The sequence below is a fragment of the Ambystoma mexicanum genome, chromosome 5q (assembly GCF_040938575.1).
Source record: "Ambystoma mexicanum isolate Mex_15411 chromosome 5q, UKY_AmexF1_1, whole genome shotgun sequence".
In the NCBI taxonomy this organism is placed as follows: Eukaryota; Metazoa; Chordata; class Amphibia; order Caudata; family Ambystomatidae; genus Ambystoma; species Ambystoma mexicanum.
Genome location: NC_090933.1, coordinates 717,893,420 through 717,912,404, shown reverse-complemented (window position 1 = coordinate 717,912,404; position 18,985 = coordinate 717,893,420). Strand labels below are relative to the sequence as shown.

Here is an 18,985-nt window from a genome sequence, read left to right as displayed (position 1 = left end):
CACAACTAGTGAATATCATAAAATTATACAATCATTTAATTCCGCAGTTAGGTACTCTGGGTAATGAGCTATGAAAACAAGAGAACATTAATACAAATAATGTCTTTATTCAGCCCTGGGTGTCCATCTGCTTCTTCCATCGTCCAGTCGACCCGCCTAACAGAATTGACTTGAGTGTGACTTTGGTGCAGGCGCTATTGTGCCGGTGCTTCACCTGTTGCATTCTCCTCTGGCTACAGGGTGGGCCTGGTCAGGCTCAATGTGTTCTTCCTCTGTCCACTGATTAAGATATGTGAGGGAAGTGTAAGGGAAACCACAGTCAAACAGCACTGACTTGGGCACAATTCAGACGTGGGCGCTGGCTCTCCGGCACTTCAACTTTTTAGTTCACTGGCCGGCTCAAGGAGGGGCTTGGCCCAAACCTGCTGTGGTCTTCCTCTGTCCAGCAGCAGGGTGGGGGAGTGGAAGGCAACCCAAAGGAAAACAATGCTGACTTGTGCGCAACTTGAGCAATATAGAATTGATGATATAAAATACCAAAGCCTAAAAGAGCTCTGATTAGCCAGGATGACTCAGCTGGTAAAGCCTTTTTTCTCTCTTTCATTTCAACTATAATTTACGTTTTTTGAAAAGACCATACACAATTGGAAAAATGAAAGGTAAGACATTGCATTTAATCCACCAAGCACATACCAAAACGTCTGCTTTATCATCCATGTCTTCAATCAAAGAGGCAAATGAACACATGTAAGAAATTGAGACTAAACTTGAAGATATGTTTCCTCATAACTTATCATGTGTTAGCGGCTAATAGTTTGGATACACTTGTAGGCAAGTCCCCAATCAATCACCCTCTTTCAAAAGAAAAGTGAAACATAAAGTTACGTGTGTCAATAGCTGGGTTAAATTTATGACTCAATAGGAGGTTCCTCGTCCAGTAAATCAAGAAGACAGCCAAGTTCTTACATGTCCTACAGAGGTCCACCAGCCTGCAGTGGCCCAGCAACTGAAGTTTCTTTCTTTGTGTCGGGAGATCGGCTGCCTGTTCCACAGGCAATAACCTTACACAAAGTAGTAGGGGATAGCATTATATCTAACAGATATTTGCCTCTTGAAAATGTATTACCGAAGACAGATATTCCAAACAGAGATTGAGATGACCAAGTCCCTTTTTGGGATCACATTGGAAGACTGTGGTAAATCAGAGAAATCGTTAAGTAGAACAAAGGACCCCCAAGCTCGCTGAAAGCAATTTTGGCCGTTTTGTCCGTTTCTCAGAACTATTTTTTAAAATGTTAGTTGAATGACTAAGCCATGGAGTTCTTCTTTACTACTTATTGAATTAGCATCTAAATTAACCAACTAAAGAAACCTACATCATCTAAGATTACAACCACCCTGCTGAAGTAATCAACAGCTCTGAGAGAGAGAAGGAGGATTGATCCAAATCAATTGCAGCAAAACATCACTTGTGAGTAAGAACCTCTGGGTGATAAACACAAGTCTCTGAAATGCCAGGATAAGAATGTTATGGCACAATCAGCGTTCAGCAAGCTAGAACCTTCCTACACATGTGTTAACTGTGGAACAAATAATAATGGTAGAATTACTACAAATAGAAATGGAAAGAAAAACGGGCAGACTGACACATGAATCATGGCAACAAGAGTTGTCTATCACATTTAAAAGTGCATGCAGACTATGCTCTTTCAGATATATTTTTTATGGAAAAACTGCCATAATTGGTGGGCTTGACAATAGAGTAGGCTGCTTATCTGACCAATAAAGCTATCCACTGGATCAGGCACACTGAGTGTTGGTTGATTAGATAGTCGATAATAACAGTAGTAAGACCTCCAGATCTTGGGGATGAATCTTATACTACAACAAGGGTTCCCCTTATTAATCCTTGTCTGGTTGAAGGTCTTCTCTCTGTTGATTGCAGGGTATATCTGTCCAAGGCTTCCAACATTTCCATCCACAAGCACATTGATGCCCGTTTGACAGTAACCTGTCTGGCACATCTGCCATTCCTAGGTCATCATCTTCCAGTGTGTGTTGTTATAGACCCAACTCTGCTGTATCAGCAGAAGCCAACCATAACTTACATGTGGAAGCTGCTAAAATGACTGATGTATTTGTCCATTACCTGATTCGGGCTGTCTTGAACACAAAACGGGGTTGTTCAATGCAAATGACTGCTGTATTTATTGTCATGGAACATAGCAGGGCTGGTTCCAAAAATGGAAGACATCCTCTCTGTTCAGCAAGCAATGTTCTGGTTCCTACAAACATGGAAACGTAATGCAGAGTATACACTTGCTTGCATTGTGTTTCTGCAAATGCTGTGAAAGGGGCCATGCAAGTGGTGTATTGGCAATCTTAGTTTTGGCAGCCTATGGCTTTCGATGCAAAAAGGTGGTTACTAATTGTCCCAGATGGTTGTGTTTAAAACTCTAGGAGGGGCATGTTATGACATGTCCAATGTATAATATTTTGTGAGCCGACTGCTGTTAAGTTTTATTTCAGCCCCTTGAAGTGCTGGATCGAATTCCGCTTGATTATAAATCTTCTTCTGATTGGATTTCACATGCCACAATTGTTGCAGCAGGTGATCTAACATGGAACATACCTGATATTGAAGCAAACCGTCCCCCAACCACCATCTCTCGGGAGCTTTAAAGTTATCAATATTGTTCATAAACTTAGGCTTGAGAGCTATGAATAGAGGCTCCTGGCTGATTGCCCTGCAGCTCCTACGTTTCATGAGGTCACACTATGAGCATATCCTTTTGAGTCTCGAGAACGTGCACAGGGCAGTCAGTCTGGATCTGATTGCAAGACCAGAAAGTAACCCTGACTCTGTCCATTTAACTTTTCATCCATTAGACAATGGTTCTGGGTTGGGGAGTAGCTGCAACCATACGAATGTTTGCTGTAAAGACCACAGGAAAAGAATATAATAACAGATTAGTGATATTTGCAACCTGAATACCCCTTTTGTAACGGGTACTGTCTCTGATTCAAGGTCGACACAGAACTACAGAGTAAGCAACCAATGGTTTTTTATCAAGAATGTACAGCAATTATGCCCGACTACATACAGAGCAGAAAAGAGATAATGGACTTACTCCTGATGAAGGCATATAACATTGAGTATAAATACCCTTTTCACCCGAACAAAAAAACCGAACCTATGTAAAAACATTACTGGGACTTATGAAGATATCACATGAAAAGGACGCAAAGACATTTTGGAGCTAAGTCTCCCATTTCAGTGGATTTAACACCATTTTAAAATCGCCATCGTCTATTCTGGGTGTCCAAAGGCTGAGTTATTTTACAAGTCTCCAAAAATTCGATCTCTCGTAATGAAGGTGAAATCTTACAAACTTCATCTATAAATATTGATCCAAGTAATGATGAACTTGAATATAATCTCTTGGGTCATGAATGCAATAGTTATGTTGAAACTAGGAAAAGCCCCAGGCTCTGACATGATTACCCCAAGGGTGAACCACTAATTTGCGGTCCATTTCTTGCTTCTTTTTAACGTTTTAAATGTAGAATGTTCAGGTCCATTGTCATGGAAAACTACAGTAGTTATCCCAATTTTCATGAAGGGGGAGCTTTCCTCACCTGCCAATTGCTGCCTTATTTCATTACTTGATATAGCTGCTAACATGTATCGGACGGTACTTTTGGCTCGAAGCAAAGAGTGGGCAGACAAGCTTAGTACTTTTATCCGACCCTACCAGGTGGTTTTAGGAAGGACAGAGGTACAGGTGAACAGGCTTTTTAACTTGAGGTTTTGACTTTTAAATCTATATATGTTCAGAAATAATCTCGTTATATTGTCTTTATATTGCCATTTTTTTTTTTAACGCCCTCTGATATTAGTAGATCAATCCAAATTGTGGCAGCTTTTAAGAGAATTAGGGTTTACCAGACAGTTTACACTACAGTGACTTCACTTAGAGAGAAAAGTGAGAGTCACTCAAGTCAGTTTTCACACAAGTGGTCATCTGGATAAATGTTCTGTCAAATGAGAGCAGGTTGATCAACAATCTTTGTCGTTCTCTTTGGGAGCTTGAGATGAAGAACTTTTGAAAATGTTGAACATATTTAAATTCCTCTACGTGATAATAAGTGTCATCGGAGGTCAAAGCAGGTCATGTGGCCACCATGAAAGCACAGTCGTTTTCACCAGTGTTTTCTTAAGAGGTTGCATTTATTCGATTTGCTCGTCATTTTCTTACTCTGAACATTTGTATTTCTTTGTGCACTTTTGTAGTTGCATTATTGAGTTTCACACAATGCAGGATGATGATGTGACGTTAGTGCATTGCCACCTTGTTGCATGCAGCATGTTGATGTCACATGTGCAGTGTTTGGCACATGTTCCGGTCATCTCAAATGCACCACATTGGAATTTGAATATGAAATTGGCATGGAAAAAATGTGCCGATTATGCTTTAATTATTCGTGCCATTTGTGTGGGGTAATTGTATGAGCCCTGAATTGTAAATAATACACTTGTCCTATTTCTAAGGCATGCCTCCAGAATTATCTACAATATTGAGTGTAACAGACCACATTTGCTGTGACTTGAAGTACACAATGTGCTCCAGGGCATGAGGTGTCATGTGGCTTGATCTGGGGTTGGAAGGTGGAAGCCGAGATCATTACTAGTTCCTCTGGACTTAAAAAAATGCTGTGTGTCTTCTTAAGAAAACCACTCAGAAATGGAGATCTCTTTTGCAACTTCCTTGTAGGATGAAGGATGCTGAGGAACCTCCAGTCATACCTTCTATAATATGTGCACCTAAATGTCTTGGGCTCTGGCCCTCAGTGCAACCAAGTTCCAAAGTTTTTCAAGCATTGTACCTTGTATTCTCTAGGGATGGTAAGCAGAGTGTCTCTCTCTCCTCTCTCTCACCTCTTATCAGATGTCTTAACCCCTATGGAAAGGGACTTTGAAAAACCTGATGCTCCAACGAGTAGTCACCAAAGCCATGCATGTATACATAAATCCTATCAGGTGATTTCTGTCTTCCAGGCCTTCATCTAGAATATATGGCAATTAAATACTAGAGAAGTGTATAGTGCGGCAAGACACATAAGTCATTGAAGCAGCTGGCATTTATTTTGACCTGTAAATTGGCTTCAAGTGGTTCACCAATGCCAAGCCATGGCCTATTGCTTCCATCAATGCACATTACAATGTTTACATTATTTTATAAATGTATACATCTCCAAACATAAAGCTAAATATTCGCAATCTCAGTGATATATTGTGGCAATAAGACCCGAGACAGCGGGCCAATACCGCCCCAGGTAGTGCCCCCGGGGCCCGTAGTTACAGGCCTGAGTGTAGCAAGGGTCTTAACGAGGCCCGGGGGCATTACCGTGGGTGGAAATGACCCACTGTCGAGGGGATTATAGCCATTAGTACCCCGGCCCGTTAGACTGGGGTATTAATAGCATTTTTTTCTGCTCTGAAACGCTGCAGCATTTAAAAAAAAAAGTCTAATAAAATGGCCACCGGGAAAGGGAAAACATAGTCCGTTTTCCCTTTCTTTGGCGCCCATCTGGAGCAGACGCGCTGGGAACAGAAGTGTTCCCAGCGTGTTTGCTCCCGAGAAAAGAAGAAAAAAGAAGGTAAGTGGGGTTGGGAGTGGATAGTTTGAAGGGGAGGGGGGTGGAGGAAAAAAAAACGGACCTGATTCTGGGACGACGGCAGCCTCCAGCCTTGGGCCCGCTCCGAGTGGCGATTGCCCCGTTTTGAGCCTCCTCATTGGCTAAGGGGCTGCCACGCCCCCCCCGCCCCTGCCGGGAACAAACGCAGGCACGTATGTGCATCCACGTGATTACACTGAGGTATGGCTTGAAATGAGCCAATCACCTTTCAGTGTAATCCCGTGGAACGCAGTGCCGGGTACCAATGTTAGTATCTAAAAGACAGAAGACAAATTAGTGACCCTTAGGCTTGCGTTCTCAAGTAGAAATTGATATTTGATAGGTGACATATGTCTTTTCAAAATCTGATTTTGTTCATTGCCTCATGAATAGATCGAGAATATCCCTTGTTTTTAGCATTTTTTTTAACCTGCTTGCACAAAGGTTAGGTCATATAAGGCAGTGCCCTGTAAGCTATGGATTTCCAGATGTTTTGGTGTACTACTAACACAACGCTCGAGACCAACTAGAGCTGCCTATCAACATCGCCTCGCCACTCCCAGGTTCAAGCTCCAAAATGCGGGTGGCTGCAGCTTCCCCACGATCGCCAGCAAACTCTGGAATGCGCTGCCGCTCCCACTCATAGCTCAAGAATCACTCTGGATATTCCAGGGACAACTCAAAATGCACCTCTTCACACAAAGCCTGAGTAACTAACTACCACCAGCATCCCTTCTCTTGCTTTTCCTTTAATCTGGTTTTATTTGCATTTCACTATGCCTTCGTTAACTATCTGGAATATGCCTGTGTTATTTATACTCTGTGTAACAAATGTAACCCTATCAGTATGTAAGAAAGAACCCAGATGTCTTTGGGCTTGGTGCGCTATACAAGCTTTAACATAAATAAATAAGTAAATAAATAAATAAATAAATGATCATTAGCCGTTGACTATGTTAACTAGGGCTGATAGGAGCTGTAGTCCACACCTGGTGAGGCAAATGTTCAGACCCCCATAGGATCCATCTTCAACATGCGTGTTTAAAAGAATGACCTGAACATTCCTCCTATGAAAAAGGTTTCTATATTCTTAATTTCTATTGCGAAAAAAATGTGTCTAGATGTCCCTGTGTAAAGCTAACTCTAGTTAGTTATGTGTGCCTTGTGCACAGCCAAGCGGCCACGTCCGGCACTTGCAAAATGAATGCTGTTGTGTTGTGTTTAAATAAAGAAATGTATTGGAGGGGAATTGCATTTAAAACATATATGTGTTGTGTAGATTTTTATAAGAAATGCATATGGGCTACTGTGCTATAGAAGAGCTCTGGAGAAGTTTAGTGTATGACCACTACGCATATCAACTCAATCTGCTTGTCTTTTTTATTATGTTTCAGCCTTTGCTCCTGTTCATCTTTGCTTGTGAGGGATCAACACCAGATGTGCCGCCTACCGACACTGCTGTGGAAACGGAACTTTTAAAGCAAAAGCACAGGTGCTATGCCAAATTATTTTCCCCAAATGAATTTGAAATATTTAATACAAGTTTGTACACCTGGGTTAATACTCTCTGAAATACAAATGGGGTTTTGTTTTAAGAGTTGCACAGGAGTGAAGACATTGTTTAAAGATATTGGATCCATGTGGGGAATTTGGAAAAAAAATAGAAACAATGAAATATGAATACTTTAAACATTTACCTGGAAAAAGCTATGAAAACTGAAAAAAGTAAAAACTTAAATGTCGAATATTTGCAAAAAATGGTTTTCCCCCAACATACCTCTCAGTGCTTTTGTTTGCATAATGTTTTCTTCCATCTCTCCTTCACCTCCTACAGCACTTTGTTAATATTGAAGTGGGTCCGTTTGCTTGTTGCCCCTTTATAAGCTCCACCCACCCTCATACCTTTGAAGGCCACAGCATTTTCACACGTCACCTCATCCACAAGAGTTCTTTAATTCTCCTTTTACAAGTACCCGTCCATGAACCTAACCATCCTCCATTATTCTCTCTAGCCCCTCCTATCAGTAACCTGTTTCTAGGGAACCTGTAAACGGTGTCACTGCTTTCAAAAGCACCTTCTTACCTGACTCTCTGGTGAAGGGCTGCACCCTCTCATTCAGATCCTCTCACAAAACACAGCTATGAAGGAAACAACACATTTTACATTTTGTAAAACATAATTTGTCTTACTTTGCTTTAATAAGACCCAACATATATATATATGCAAGGTTGTGAGCTTAGGTTTGTTGGTAACATGGAAGAAGGACCAATCTGTAATATCTACCTTCATTTTCTACACGTCCTCCTAACGTGATCAAGTGCTCAGGGAAGCGCGAAACGCGTCGTTAAGGACACTGTCTAGGCGTCCTGTATTGTTTGCTGTGTGTTTTTGCCTTGTATTTTTTACCTCCCATTAAACTCGGTTTTTCCTCTTAATTGGATTCGAGTTTTTCTCATTTTGTTGGGATTTATAGACCTTGTGCATGGAGTGCAGGTTTTTTCCATCCTCCATGTGTTAACATATATATATATATATATTTTTATTTTTTCAAGGAAAAAACATTAGTTGCAGGAATGTTAAGGTGAGCAATACATTGTACCAAAACCCTTGAAATTCAAGGAAAAAACTTTAGTTGCAGGGATGTTAAGGTGAGAACCTAATGCAACAAACCCCCTGAAATTCAGCTAAAGCCACCTTAACTTAGTGCCCCCTGTTCTGCAGCCTATGACCACAATCACATATCACATTACTAATGACATCACTAATTACATGTTGTATGGGAACACTGATGACAAATCTCATCACTGATGGGTGTTAGACATGACCATAGATCTAACCAAATGTTGAGGGTTTGCAGCTTTAGGTTGCTTTAATGCAACAAGGACTTTTAGAGATTTAAACTTTGAAAAATGTTTTTTCTATGTTTTCACATACTGTAATGTATTGCAAATGTAAGAGTGGTGTGAGTGTGTCATGCCAGGTTAGTCAGAGTTGTGTGTGTGAGTCACGCCAGGTTATTCAGAGTGGTGTCAGTGTGTCATGCCAGGTCAGTCAGAGTGGTGTGAGTGAGTCATGTCCGTGCAACTTTGCACCTACTTGTGGCCATATGGGTGTGATGGTGATGAGACATGGCGTGATTGTTGTTGTTTGGAGCTACAGTTTGGGTAGAGAGGGAGGGACGCCTTCCGGGTTATGGAACCTGAGTTAAAGGGGAGGAGGGACGACTCCCTCTGTTTCACAGAGTTGTGCTACTCTTTAAAGTTGTTGGGTGAGTGTGGTGATTCTGGGAGATGTGTTGTGATGTGCCTCTGTGTCTGTTTAGTGTCTCTGCAAGAAAGGTAGATGTGTTTTGATGTGTCTCTTTGTGCGTGTAGTGTCTTTGTAAGGAGGGGAGATGTGTTGTGATGTGCTTGTAAGTGTATGTGGAAGCATGTGATGTCATGTGGAATGTTATGGTGTGGATGGGAGAATGTTTGTGGTGAGGGTTCCAGGGCCAGGCAGTTAGAGAGCCCCTGCCTGGGTGATGGGTGCCAGTGTCCTCTTCTATGTAATGTATCTATGTAACTGTAACTTAAGAAGATGTAATAAACATTAAGTAACCTACAAGAAGTCTAAGGAGGTCAAATTATTAAAATACTAATAGGTTTCTTTAGGGTCCGCTAGCCATGGCCTTTGGCCATGACCACTGTCCATGTTGTTAAAATAGGTTTCATTGTGGCCCACTAGCCATGGCCAGTTGCCACAGCCTTTGCCCATGGATTCTGTACATGTTGCACCAATAGATTTTTTGGAGTTCACTAGCCATGACCTTCGGCACAGAGACGTATTAGCCCATGCCTAGGAAATGTGATCAATGCAGGTGTAAAATTACTTTTTTTCACTCTCTCCCCAGTCCCGCGGGATACCCCCGATAATGCCAACAAACTATACATACAGCAGCATTGAACTACCGCTGCCTGTGGAATTCCCACTGGTTTTCCCGCTGGTATTCTCCTGATAACACTTGAAAATATAAAAGTCTGCTCTGTCCTCACAGACACTCACCAAGTGCCACCCTCCTCGTTCCATGTTCCGCCCAGCCCCCTCATTTGCCTCTTTTCTTCCTGGTCACTACCCCCTATCACTGTTAGTTCTGTGTGATGCATTTTCTTCTCTGAAGTGTACTTGATTGAAATGAGGGTGCTGAATTTCAGGGATTTTGTTGTGTTTATTCTGTCTTAACATATGGTTTTTCACTGAATTCCAAGGGTTTTGCTATACCTGAGATGCCTCACGGCCCACTAGCCAGGTGCATCTACACATGTTGTACCAATACGTTTCATTTGGGCCCACTGGCCACCCCCATTTACACCTTACCCCTCAAATACATATACTATTTGAAGTATTTTCAAAGTAAGATCCAAAAGTAAATTACATCTATATAATTGACTTTGTGGAAGCAATGGGAGACCATGTTGCAGCAATACCTTTCTTTTGGGCCTACAAACCATGGCCACTGGCCATGTCACACCATTAATCTGTTACCAAATGCCCATTGTCCCCCTGCCCAGTAGATGTAGGCACTGCAGATGATAAACCTTTTTTTCCTAACTCCTTAGTACTGTGATAATTTCAGAGTAATCATTTCCTGAAAACAGATATTTCTGTGGTAGAATGGCGTGTCGCCGATTCACAGGAACTCAACATGCGGTCCCCTTCTTTTTTCCAGGTCCCTTCACTCCACTCAGTTGGTTTTTCCCTCCCTCATTACCCCATCACTCATCACTTCGTTTGATGCACATTTCTTTCTAAGCGACTCTTGCGGCATTACCGCTGTAATCTTGTGAGATTCAAGCAGTCTTCCCTTGATAAAACTGAAAATGTTCTACCCATAACAGGCTCCCCAACCCACCACCAAACCCTACAAATTCACATGGTGTCTTCTTTCCCACGCCTGACGTCCAGCCTGATGTGATTGCTACTGCTATTGGTATTTATATAGCGCCTATGGCCAGGTGATCTAAGTGCTTTTGTTCAAAACAATCAGTGTTCGCAAAGGAGTGACTACATAAACAGAAGAGTTTCTGATGTTGGGAATGTAAGGTCATTGGAGACTTAATTCCAAAGGTTGATGGCATCCCTTTTCCTCTTCCAAATAGCGTTTTGAGTTCTTTAATTTGCGGCTTCTCCTGGTAATATTGAGGGAATCACTCACATTGAGCAAAAAATCATGGTGGCTCTTCATTTCTGAAAAGTATCTCTGCTGCAAAGTACCAAGGCCAAAATATATAAAGGTTTTAAGGAACAAGGGGAAACACCCATATCGCTGCTGAAAATTTCAAAAACTACTGGCTGGATTTGCCCCAAACCAGTCGAGGAAATGAAGTCCATACATTGTGGCAACATTGTTTCTTATTTGGCACAAATCTGCCAAGTGGTTTTCACACTAAAACTGCACTTTATCTCTATGGGAAATTGAATGGGGGTAGGCTGAAAACTGTATTTTTATGTTTCCCTTCTTTTTCCTCCCTTCTTTATAACGTTTGAATTTTTTAATGAATTGTTCCCAACATTTCTATTTTGAGGGGCCTTGACAATTTTATTGTTTGGCTAATGTCACATAAATCCTTCCAGTAAGTACAAAGTAATTAGCCTAGCTCAGACGCTCTACTGTCAAAATCCAAGGCTGATTTAAAGGATTTAAGGAGCACGGTCACCCCCCCTCCTCTGTCGAATACTTTCAAAACTACTAGATCTATTTTCTCCAAACCAGTCAAGAAATTACATTAGAAGTTGTTCTGTGGTTCTCTTTATAACTTTTTTTATTTTATAATGTGCTGTTCTCAGAGTTTGTAGTTTGAGGGGGAGGGCGCCTTGACAAATGTTTTGTTTTGAATATTTCATCCAAATCCATCCAGCTACTCAAAGGTTATTAGCAATAGCATTTTTGGGGAAAAAATGCTGCTTTTTCATTTCTGATAAAGCCTCTCAGCTTCTCTACTGCAAAGCACTATGGAATATATAGTTATTTTTTGGGACTGGGGAACAGTCCCTACCCTGTCGAATATTTTTTTAAAAATCTGGAGGGATTTACCCCAAACCTCTCCTGGAAATCAAGTCAACGCTTTGTGCCCATTCTGACCAGCAGTTTTAGCGCTTCGGCTTGACAACATTTTCTTTTGCTTTCTTAATAACATTTAAATGGATCTTTCCTAAAATGTCCAGGCTGGGGTGGCCGATGACACTTAAGTAGTGGTTTCGGGGCTGCATGGAGGGGCTCTTCTCCTCAATGTGCCTGGTTGGTGGGGAGCGACGCAGAGGTGTTAGTTCATATCTGCATCCCCTGGTGGCCAATCCACAGTATTATTTTAGTTAATGAAAATCAAGCATGCACAGATAATTGCAACTTACTCTATGATAATATCTGGGAGTCAATTTGTCAAGTGCAGAAATTGCTGATTGGCTCAAATCCCAGCTTCACCTTTTAACTAACGTGTGTGATGCTTGACTTCGTATGTCATCTTGTCACTCCTAACCTGTCATAATTGTCATTCACTAAAAATTCTAAAATAGTCAGGCCCAAAGAGTGATTTAGTTTTCAGGGTATACACTTCAGAATGGCCACATTCATGGTTCAACTAGCTATACTACTGCTTTGTGTATAATAATAGTGTCCTTTGTATATTGCCTAGCACAAAGTAATTTGTTTCTTCACTGACTAATATTAATACCACTTTAAAACAATAGCTTGCTTCTACTCTCCCTCTATTTAAGCATACATGCACCTTTCAGGTAGCTTTAATTTATATCCACTATCTACTCTAGTGAATGGTATGTCCACCTTTCTAATTGCTTCCAATCTGTCTCCATGCTTGAAAACCTTTACGTTTTTGAGAGTACTAAAATGAGTGATGTGATATGTGTACCTTGTTGATATAGCTGCTGATCTATGTCCTACCCCCTCTCTTCGGGTGCTTTCCTTGAAATGGCACTTGTTTATTGTTCTGATTCCAGCAAATCAGAAAAGGGTACGTTTACCAGATCTTGCTGTGGTGCACAATATGAAGTGATCAGTTGTGATCACATTGAGGAAGGGCATGACCAGAGATTCTGGATCCCTTCATTTCTTTGTTTTGGGGGATCCCAAAGATGTCTGCAGCTCGGGTCTCAAAATTCCATTAGATGGCCCTTTGTAATGGGGATGAGCAAGCCTTAAAGTGCTCAACTTTATCGCTGGTCGACTACTTCAAATGGCTTGAATCAGTTGAACCACTATCAACCTGACTCACAAGCTCTTTTGACTTGATGATGGCTCCAATCCTCTCGCTCAATCAAAAAAATGACCAGGATGTATGTGATACAGTGACTACACTAGTGCAAGCCAATTCAGAACTCTTCCTGCCAAAAGTCAACAATTATCTTGAAAATTGCCAAATTGGCGTGCGTTTATAAAGTGCTACATCCCATTATTTTATCTCAACCTGATTCAACATGCTATTTTGCCAATGCGCATGAGTTTGCGCTAATCATGTTGAATCAACTCAATCACATGAAGTTTGTTTTTTGCTATTGGTTTGAGGAGAATTCATGTGGTTAGAGTTAATTAATGGCGATTGGTTTGAAGCAAGTCAAATCAGTTTGAGGGTTTATGCGCACTGGATGATGTGCTTCCAGTTTTTTACTTGGGTGTGTCTAAGAAATCAGAGAGAGGTATAACGAGCTTGTGGTGGTTGCCGGAGACAGGGATAGACAAAGGGAGAACCAGGAATAGCTGGAATGTGAGGAAGTGAGAACAATAGAAAGAGAAGGGAAGGGAGAAAAAGAGAGAGTTGGAAAGTGTAGCAGAAAATGTAAGATTAGGATGGTGTCAGGTTTATAAAGCCTGTCACCTATCCTAACAACCGCCTGTTGCCAGGACTTAATAATGGCGGTCGGTTTATTTCCGGTCCATTTATCTTTCCGAAATGGAAATGACCACAGCAACACCTATTTATGGTTTCCACTGTCAAATAAATGCGTCTAATATTGCAGTAACAACAGAGGACCGTTGTTCCATTCAAAGACACTTACCCTACCCTGATTAAAAGCAAAGTGCACCAGGATTTCGCATTTAGTTTGAATTATATTACAGCCAGTATCCCAGCTGTTTGAATTGTGCATAAACAACCTTCATGTTTTTAATTCGTTTTATCGGCAAGCAAGATGTTGCTTCCTTTTTGGTTTATCGTGTCTATGCTAGTGAATCTGGAATTTTTGGATTGAGTTCTACGACCCCAAAGTGCATACCTTTTTCGTATCAATTTTCCTTAAACACTGCAAGTCTGTTATACATTATTGTGGCTCAGGTATTGTATGGTCTCGCTTCCTGGTGGATTCACCTACCGACAGGTGACTATTCCCACATATGGGGCTTTAGGGGGATAGGAGATAACATTGATATCTATTCTAATCTGTGTCCTTGTTTCTTTTTTCAATACAGCACTTCTACTTTGAACAGCTGCCCGCCTGAACCTTATGCACCCCCAAGAAGATCCTTTGTACCATGGCAGGGATTGTAAGGGGGTCGGGGTGTTTTTCCAATCCCAACCTTCTTCCATTTCTGGCCTGAGTACGCTTCCTACATGATTTCCGAAGGCCAGGCCTGTATGTTCACGGCAGAATATTAGAACTTTTCCCACCTTCCTGAACCATGGAGTCATTACTAAAAGAACTGGCTGATTCCATGTGCAAATTACAGGCGAAAGTTAATACCTCCCGTCAAGAGAACGCGGTTCTCTTCCAGACCATCACAGTGTTACAGAATAAGGTAGATTCTATCATTAGCAAGAGCCCAATCATCAGTAACTATTTGGGTATGACTGTGGGGAAAACCACTGCTCAGGCCAGTGGGTATAAGACTCCAGGCACTTCCAAGTCGGTATCAAACCTCGATACCCTTCCAGCTCCTGGAACAGGATCTGGCCCTATCATCCCCACAATTCCTATGCCCAGTAAATACGGGGGGGGATCCCAAAGAATTCAAGGATTTTTATAACCAGTATAACATACATTTCCTAAACCACCCTTTTATATATGCCTCAGATCAAGCCAAAATCTCTTTTATACTCCTTAATCTAGACAAGACGGCCTTATCTTGGACCACTCCTTATGTTGACACCAACAATCCTAGCTTAATCAGGTATGATGAATTCTTTGTAGAATTTCAAACAATGTTCGGCAGGCAGTATATTGCCCAGTCAATCAGAAATGATTTCATAGAATGCTGCCAAGGAAATAAAGAACTATTGTGGTACATTGCACAGTTTCACAATCGGGTCTATCAGACCACCTTGCCCAAAGACTTCCAATTAACCATCTTCCAGAGGGGTCTGAGTAATGACCTGAAAGATGCCCTCGGTCAAATAGTCACACCCAAGTAGCGCTACAGGAATGTATCGCCTTGATGGTGAGACTGGATCAAAGATGGCAAGATCATAAAGGTGAACGCAGACTCTCTGAATGGAGATGGTCACCTTTCCAACTGGATCGTGAAACATCTTCCCTGTGAGCAAAGAGTGAATCCATACAACTTGGAAGCATCTGAGGTTCTGTCATGCTCAAGGAAAGAGGAAGGAGAAGAAAGGGCAATCTATGTTTTTATTGTGGTAGTCATTATCATCCAATAAGAACCTGTCCAAAAAGTCCAGTTCCAAGGGCGGAAACTGCAGTGCTCATCCAGCCATGAAAGGAGTGCGTTTGACGAGCGATCTGTCAGTCTGTCCTAACACAATAGCTTTAGAGAATCTACAGTCTCTGCAGGCTCTCCCCGTATCATCCTGGTTGCTCTCAAGAATAGCTCAAACAAATGGGTAGATGTGTTTGCCATGATAGATTGCAGAGCCACAGCAACTTTATTGCTGTTACTTTTGCCTAAATGAAACACATCCCCTTAATCCAGGAAAGAAAGAGCAAACCTATTTTTTCAGTGGATGGCTCTGATCTGATTTCAGGACCCATGACGCAACAGACCCTTCCTTTGATTGTGATATGTTCAGGGAGACATTAAGAGAACATCCATTTTGATTCCATAGCCGCTCCCAACTTCCAGGTTATCCTGGGAATACTTTGGCTCAATCTGCATAATACAGATGACGGAAGCTTACTTTCACCTCAACGGATGCCCTTTGTCATGTCCAGTTCCACACACTAAAGATAGCATATCATCCACGAAACATCCTTGTGCTGCTTCCATCTCACCCCTTGATATCCCTCTGAAATATTGTGACTACGCTGACGTTTGTGACCCAGTTGAAGACAACAAATTACCACCACATCGACAATATGATTGTCATATCAAACTGCAGCCTGCAGCTCATATTCCTTATGGAAGGACTTATGCCCTTACCGAAAAGGAAAACGTTATCCTACAAAAACACAATACTGAAAACCCCGAAAGAGGATTCATCCGTCTTTCCAGCTCACCTGCCGGAGCTCCCATCTTCTTTATCCCTTAAGAAGATGAAACTGAGCTCAGACCATGCATTGACTACAGACAACATAATGAGATAACGATAAAGAATAGATACCCTTACTTTTAATACAAGTCCTTTTGGCTCAAGCGAGACACATCAATATATATAGACGAAATAATTGGATCTGAAAGGTGCGTACAATCTGGGGTCGAATGGAAGACAGCATTTCGTACCTGGTATGGCCACTATGAATACCTGGTTATGCCTTTTGGGCTGTGCAACGCCCCAGCAGCCTTTCAACATTTTTTAAATGACATTTAAGAGATCTTCTAGACGTCTATGTAGTTAGTGCTTTAACTTGATGAGATCTTGATTTATTCCAAATCCAAGTACAAACACATCATAGATGTACAAAAAGTGTTATCTCGACTAAGAAGACACTAGTTTTAGGCTAAGGTGTCTAAATGTGTTTTTAGGTTTTAGTTGGGTTACGTTTTATCCACAGGACAAATCTAGATGGATCCCAGGAAGATAGATGCTGTCCTAGATTGGCCTATACCAAAGTCGATCAAAAGCCTTGAGAGATTCCTTGGCTTTGCCAATTTTTATAGGCATTTTATTACTCAGTACTCGCAGATTCTATTACCTTTGACCACCCTTCTACGTAAAGGACGCATATTCCAATGGAACCAAAAGACTCAAGAAGCCTTTGATTATCTGAAGCTAAAGTTCACCACCACCACCGTTTTGAGAATCACAAATCTGGAACTCCCTTACGTGGTAGAAGCAGATGCCTTTGAATTTGCCGCATGAGCGGTATTGTCCCAAACAGATCCCCTACCCAAACGTAAACACCCTATAGCCTATCATTCCAGGAAACTCAATGCTGCAGAACAAAACTATAGTATATTCGATATGTAACTATTGGCTATTAAAGAGGAAACAAGTTGTAGCAAAATTACAAACAGTAAGCGTTTGTAACATAACGTGCAATATGCTGAGCAGTTTGCCGTAGTGTTAAATCTTTGTAATCGTAAATGTTGTGCATAATAAATATAAAAACAATAAGTACGCACAACATGGCGCCCGCGATAGTCATACACGACCATTGCCGAAAAGGGTTGAGTCCTAAACAACCGGAATCACGTGACCATGAGTTTAAAAACACAGAAGGACACATGAACAACAACACAAATGCTTCAGTAGAGACGGTACGCCTCCGGAAAGCGAAGTAATTACGGCATAGGTAGCTATCTAGATTAATTATATAATGGGCTAGCCTCGCATATAGTGATTGAGAAGCCTCCTCGCTTACAGGTTGCGAAGTTTCCCATATCACCTAGAGTGAAGACCGACATGGTTCCCACCCAATTTGCCTAAAGAAAACGCTGTATGCCGGGTGATGACCACCTCACAGGGAATTGAAAAATGTCTCCTTTATTCTGCCAATCAAAAAGAATAAGGTATGGGGCACGTTAATAATAACAATAGAATAACAACATATGTTAGAAGTGGTAGTTCAAACAACGTTTTCCACTGTTGCTTTCAGGCTGATATTAAAGTACCCATGAGATAGCAGACAACACAGAAACAAGCTCCATGGTGCATGCGCCCCCATTGAAAAGAACTATCGAGTGTCTACATACTGAAAGGAACCTAGAAGGTATAGCAATCACAGAATCTAACATATTTCAATAATATGACCTTGCTATATGGAAATGGTGCATCACTGCATTGAATAAATATTTAAGGGGCAGGTGACTACGATAATGGCTCTTGGGTAGTGGGCAATTGCCTCTACGAGGTTAATGCAACACTGGGTGGAACCATATCAAAAAGGATGAGACCACACATACGAACATATATGATAAAGCTGCATTTTAAGGAACGTATGCATGTCACCTATTTGGGTAAACGAACACTAAAGATTCAACCAGATTTATTTTGAGTAGGAATTTTGAGATACTAGCCCGTATGTATGGAAATACACATACATTACGGGTAATTTGACAAACACTATGAAATCGATGGAAATAGGCGTAGATAGAAAATGGTAACATCTCGAAGTCAACTAATTAACCAAATGAGCCGAATGAACTGGGCTATATTGAGATTAAAATAAGATCTATTTGTACATTTAAAATGAAAAGTGCTAGGAGAATAGCTGTCAAAAAGGTGGTTAGAATATTGTCATGCAAAAATTGGTCAGTTTATAAATATTATGTATTTGTTTGTTTTTAGATGTGTTTGTTAATCATGCCATACTGAAGATCAAAGGCGTGTCCTTCATATACTTCAAAAAGTGTATTAAAGTGTCCTGAAGACAGCCTTGTTTAAGCTTGAAAGAAACTCACTGAGGGCTCTGGTATATTGCCAGAAACACCTCTTTGTGAGGACCTTGTTTGTTTACATGAAAAACAACTGTGTATGATGGTTTATAGTGAAAAGGTCGAATTTAAAAAAGTCGAATGTCAAAATCTCGAAAAAATAATCTAAAAAAAAGTCAAAATCTTTTTTATGACGTTTTTTTTTGTTTTACCCATTTTTTTTATTCCCCGACCCCAAAATAAATATACAATTAAAAAAGAGGGAATTCGACTTTTTTTTTTCTCGAGATTTATTTTTCGAGATTATTGTCATTCGACTTTTTTGAGATTTTGACTGGATACCGTGTATAATGGTCACTCACTAAAGGTTACTAACTTCACCTATGATTGCTATGACAATTCTGGCCAAAATAGAGAGTATGAGATTGTCAGATGTCGAATCAGATTAATTGTGTTTTGTTTGTGTTTTAATTATTTTGTTTTGTGGTTTTCTCATGTGGTTTTTCACGCCTTTTTATGGTGATTTTTCAATAAAGTGTGGTTTTCAT

The 18,985-nt window shown here is 40.9% G+C and overlaps 1 protein-coding gene across 1 annotated transcript in view; it reads left to right on the top strand.

Annotated features, from left to right (window-relative positions):
• The window catches only part of TRPA1 (transient receptor potential cation channel subfamily A member 1), a 1,301,026-nt gene that overhangs the window by 1,268,914 nt on the left and 13,127 nt on the right, over positions 1-18,985 (top strand). The window contains exon 26 of the mRNA XM_069621203.1: positions 7,074-7,171. Coding sequence (XP_069477304.1) covers positions 7,074-7,171 — 98 coding nt within the window. The remainder of the gene's footprint in view (positions 1-7,073; positions 7,172-18,985) is intronic.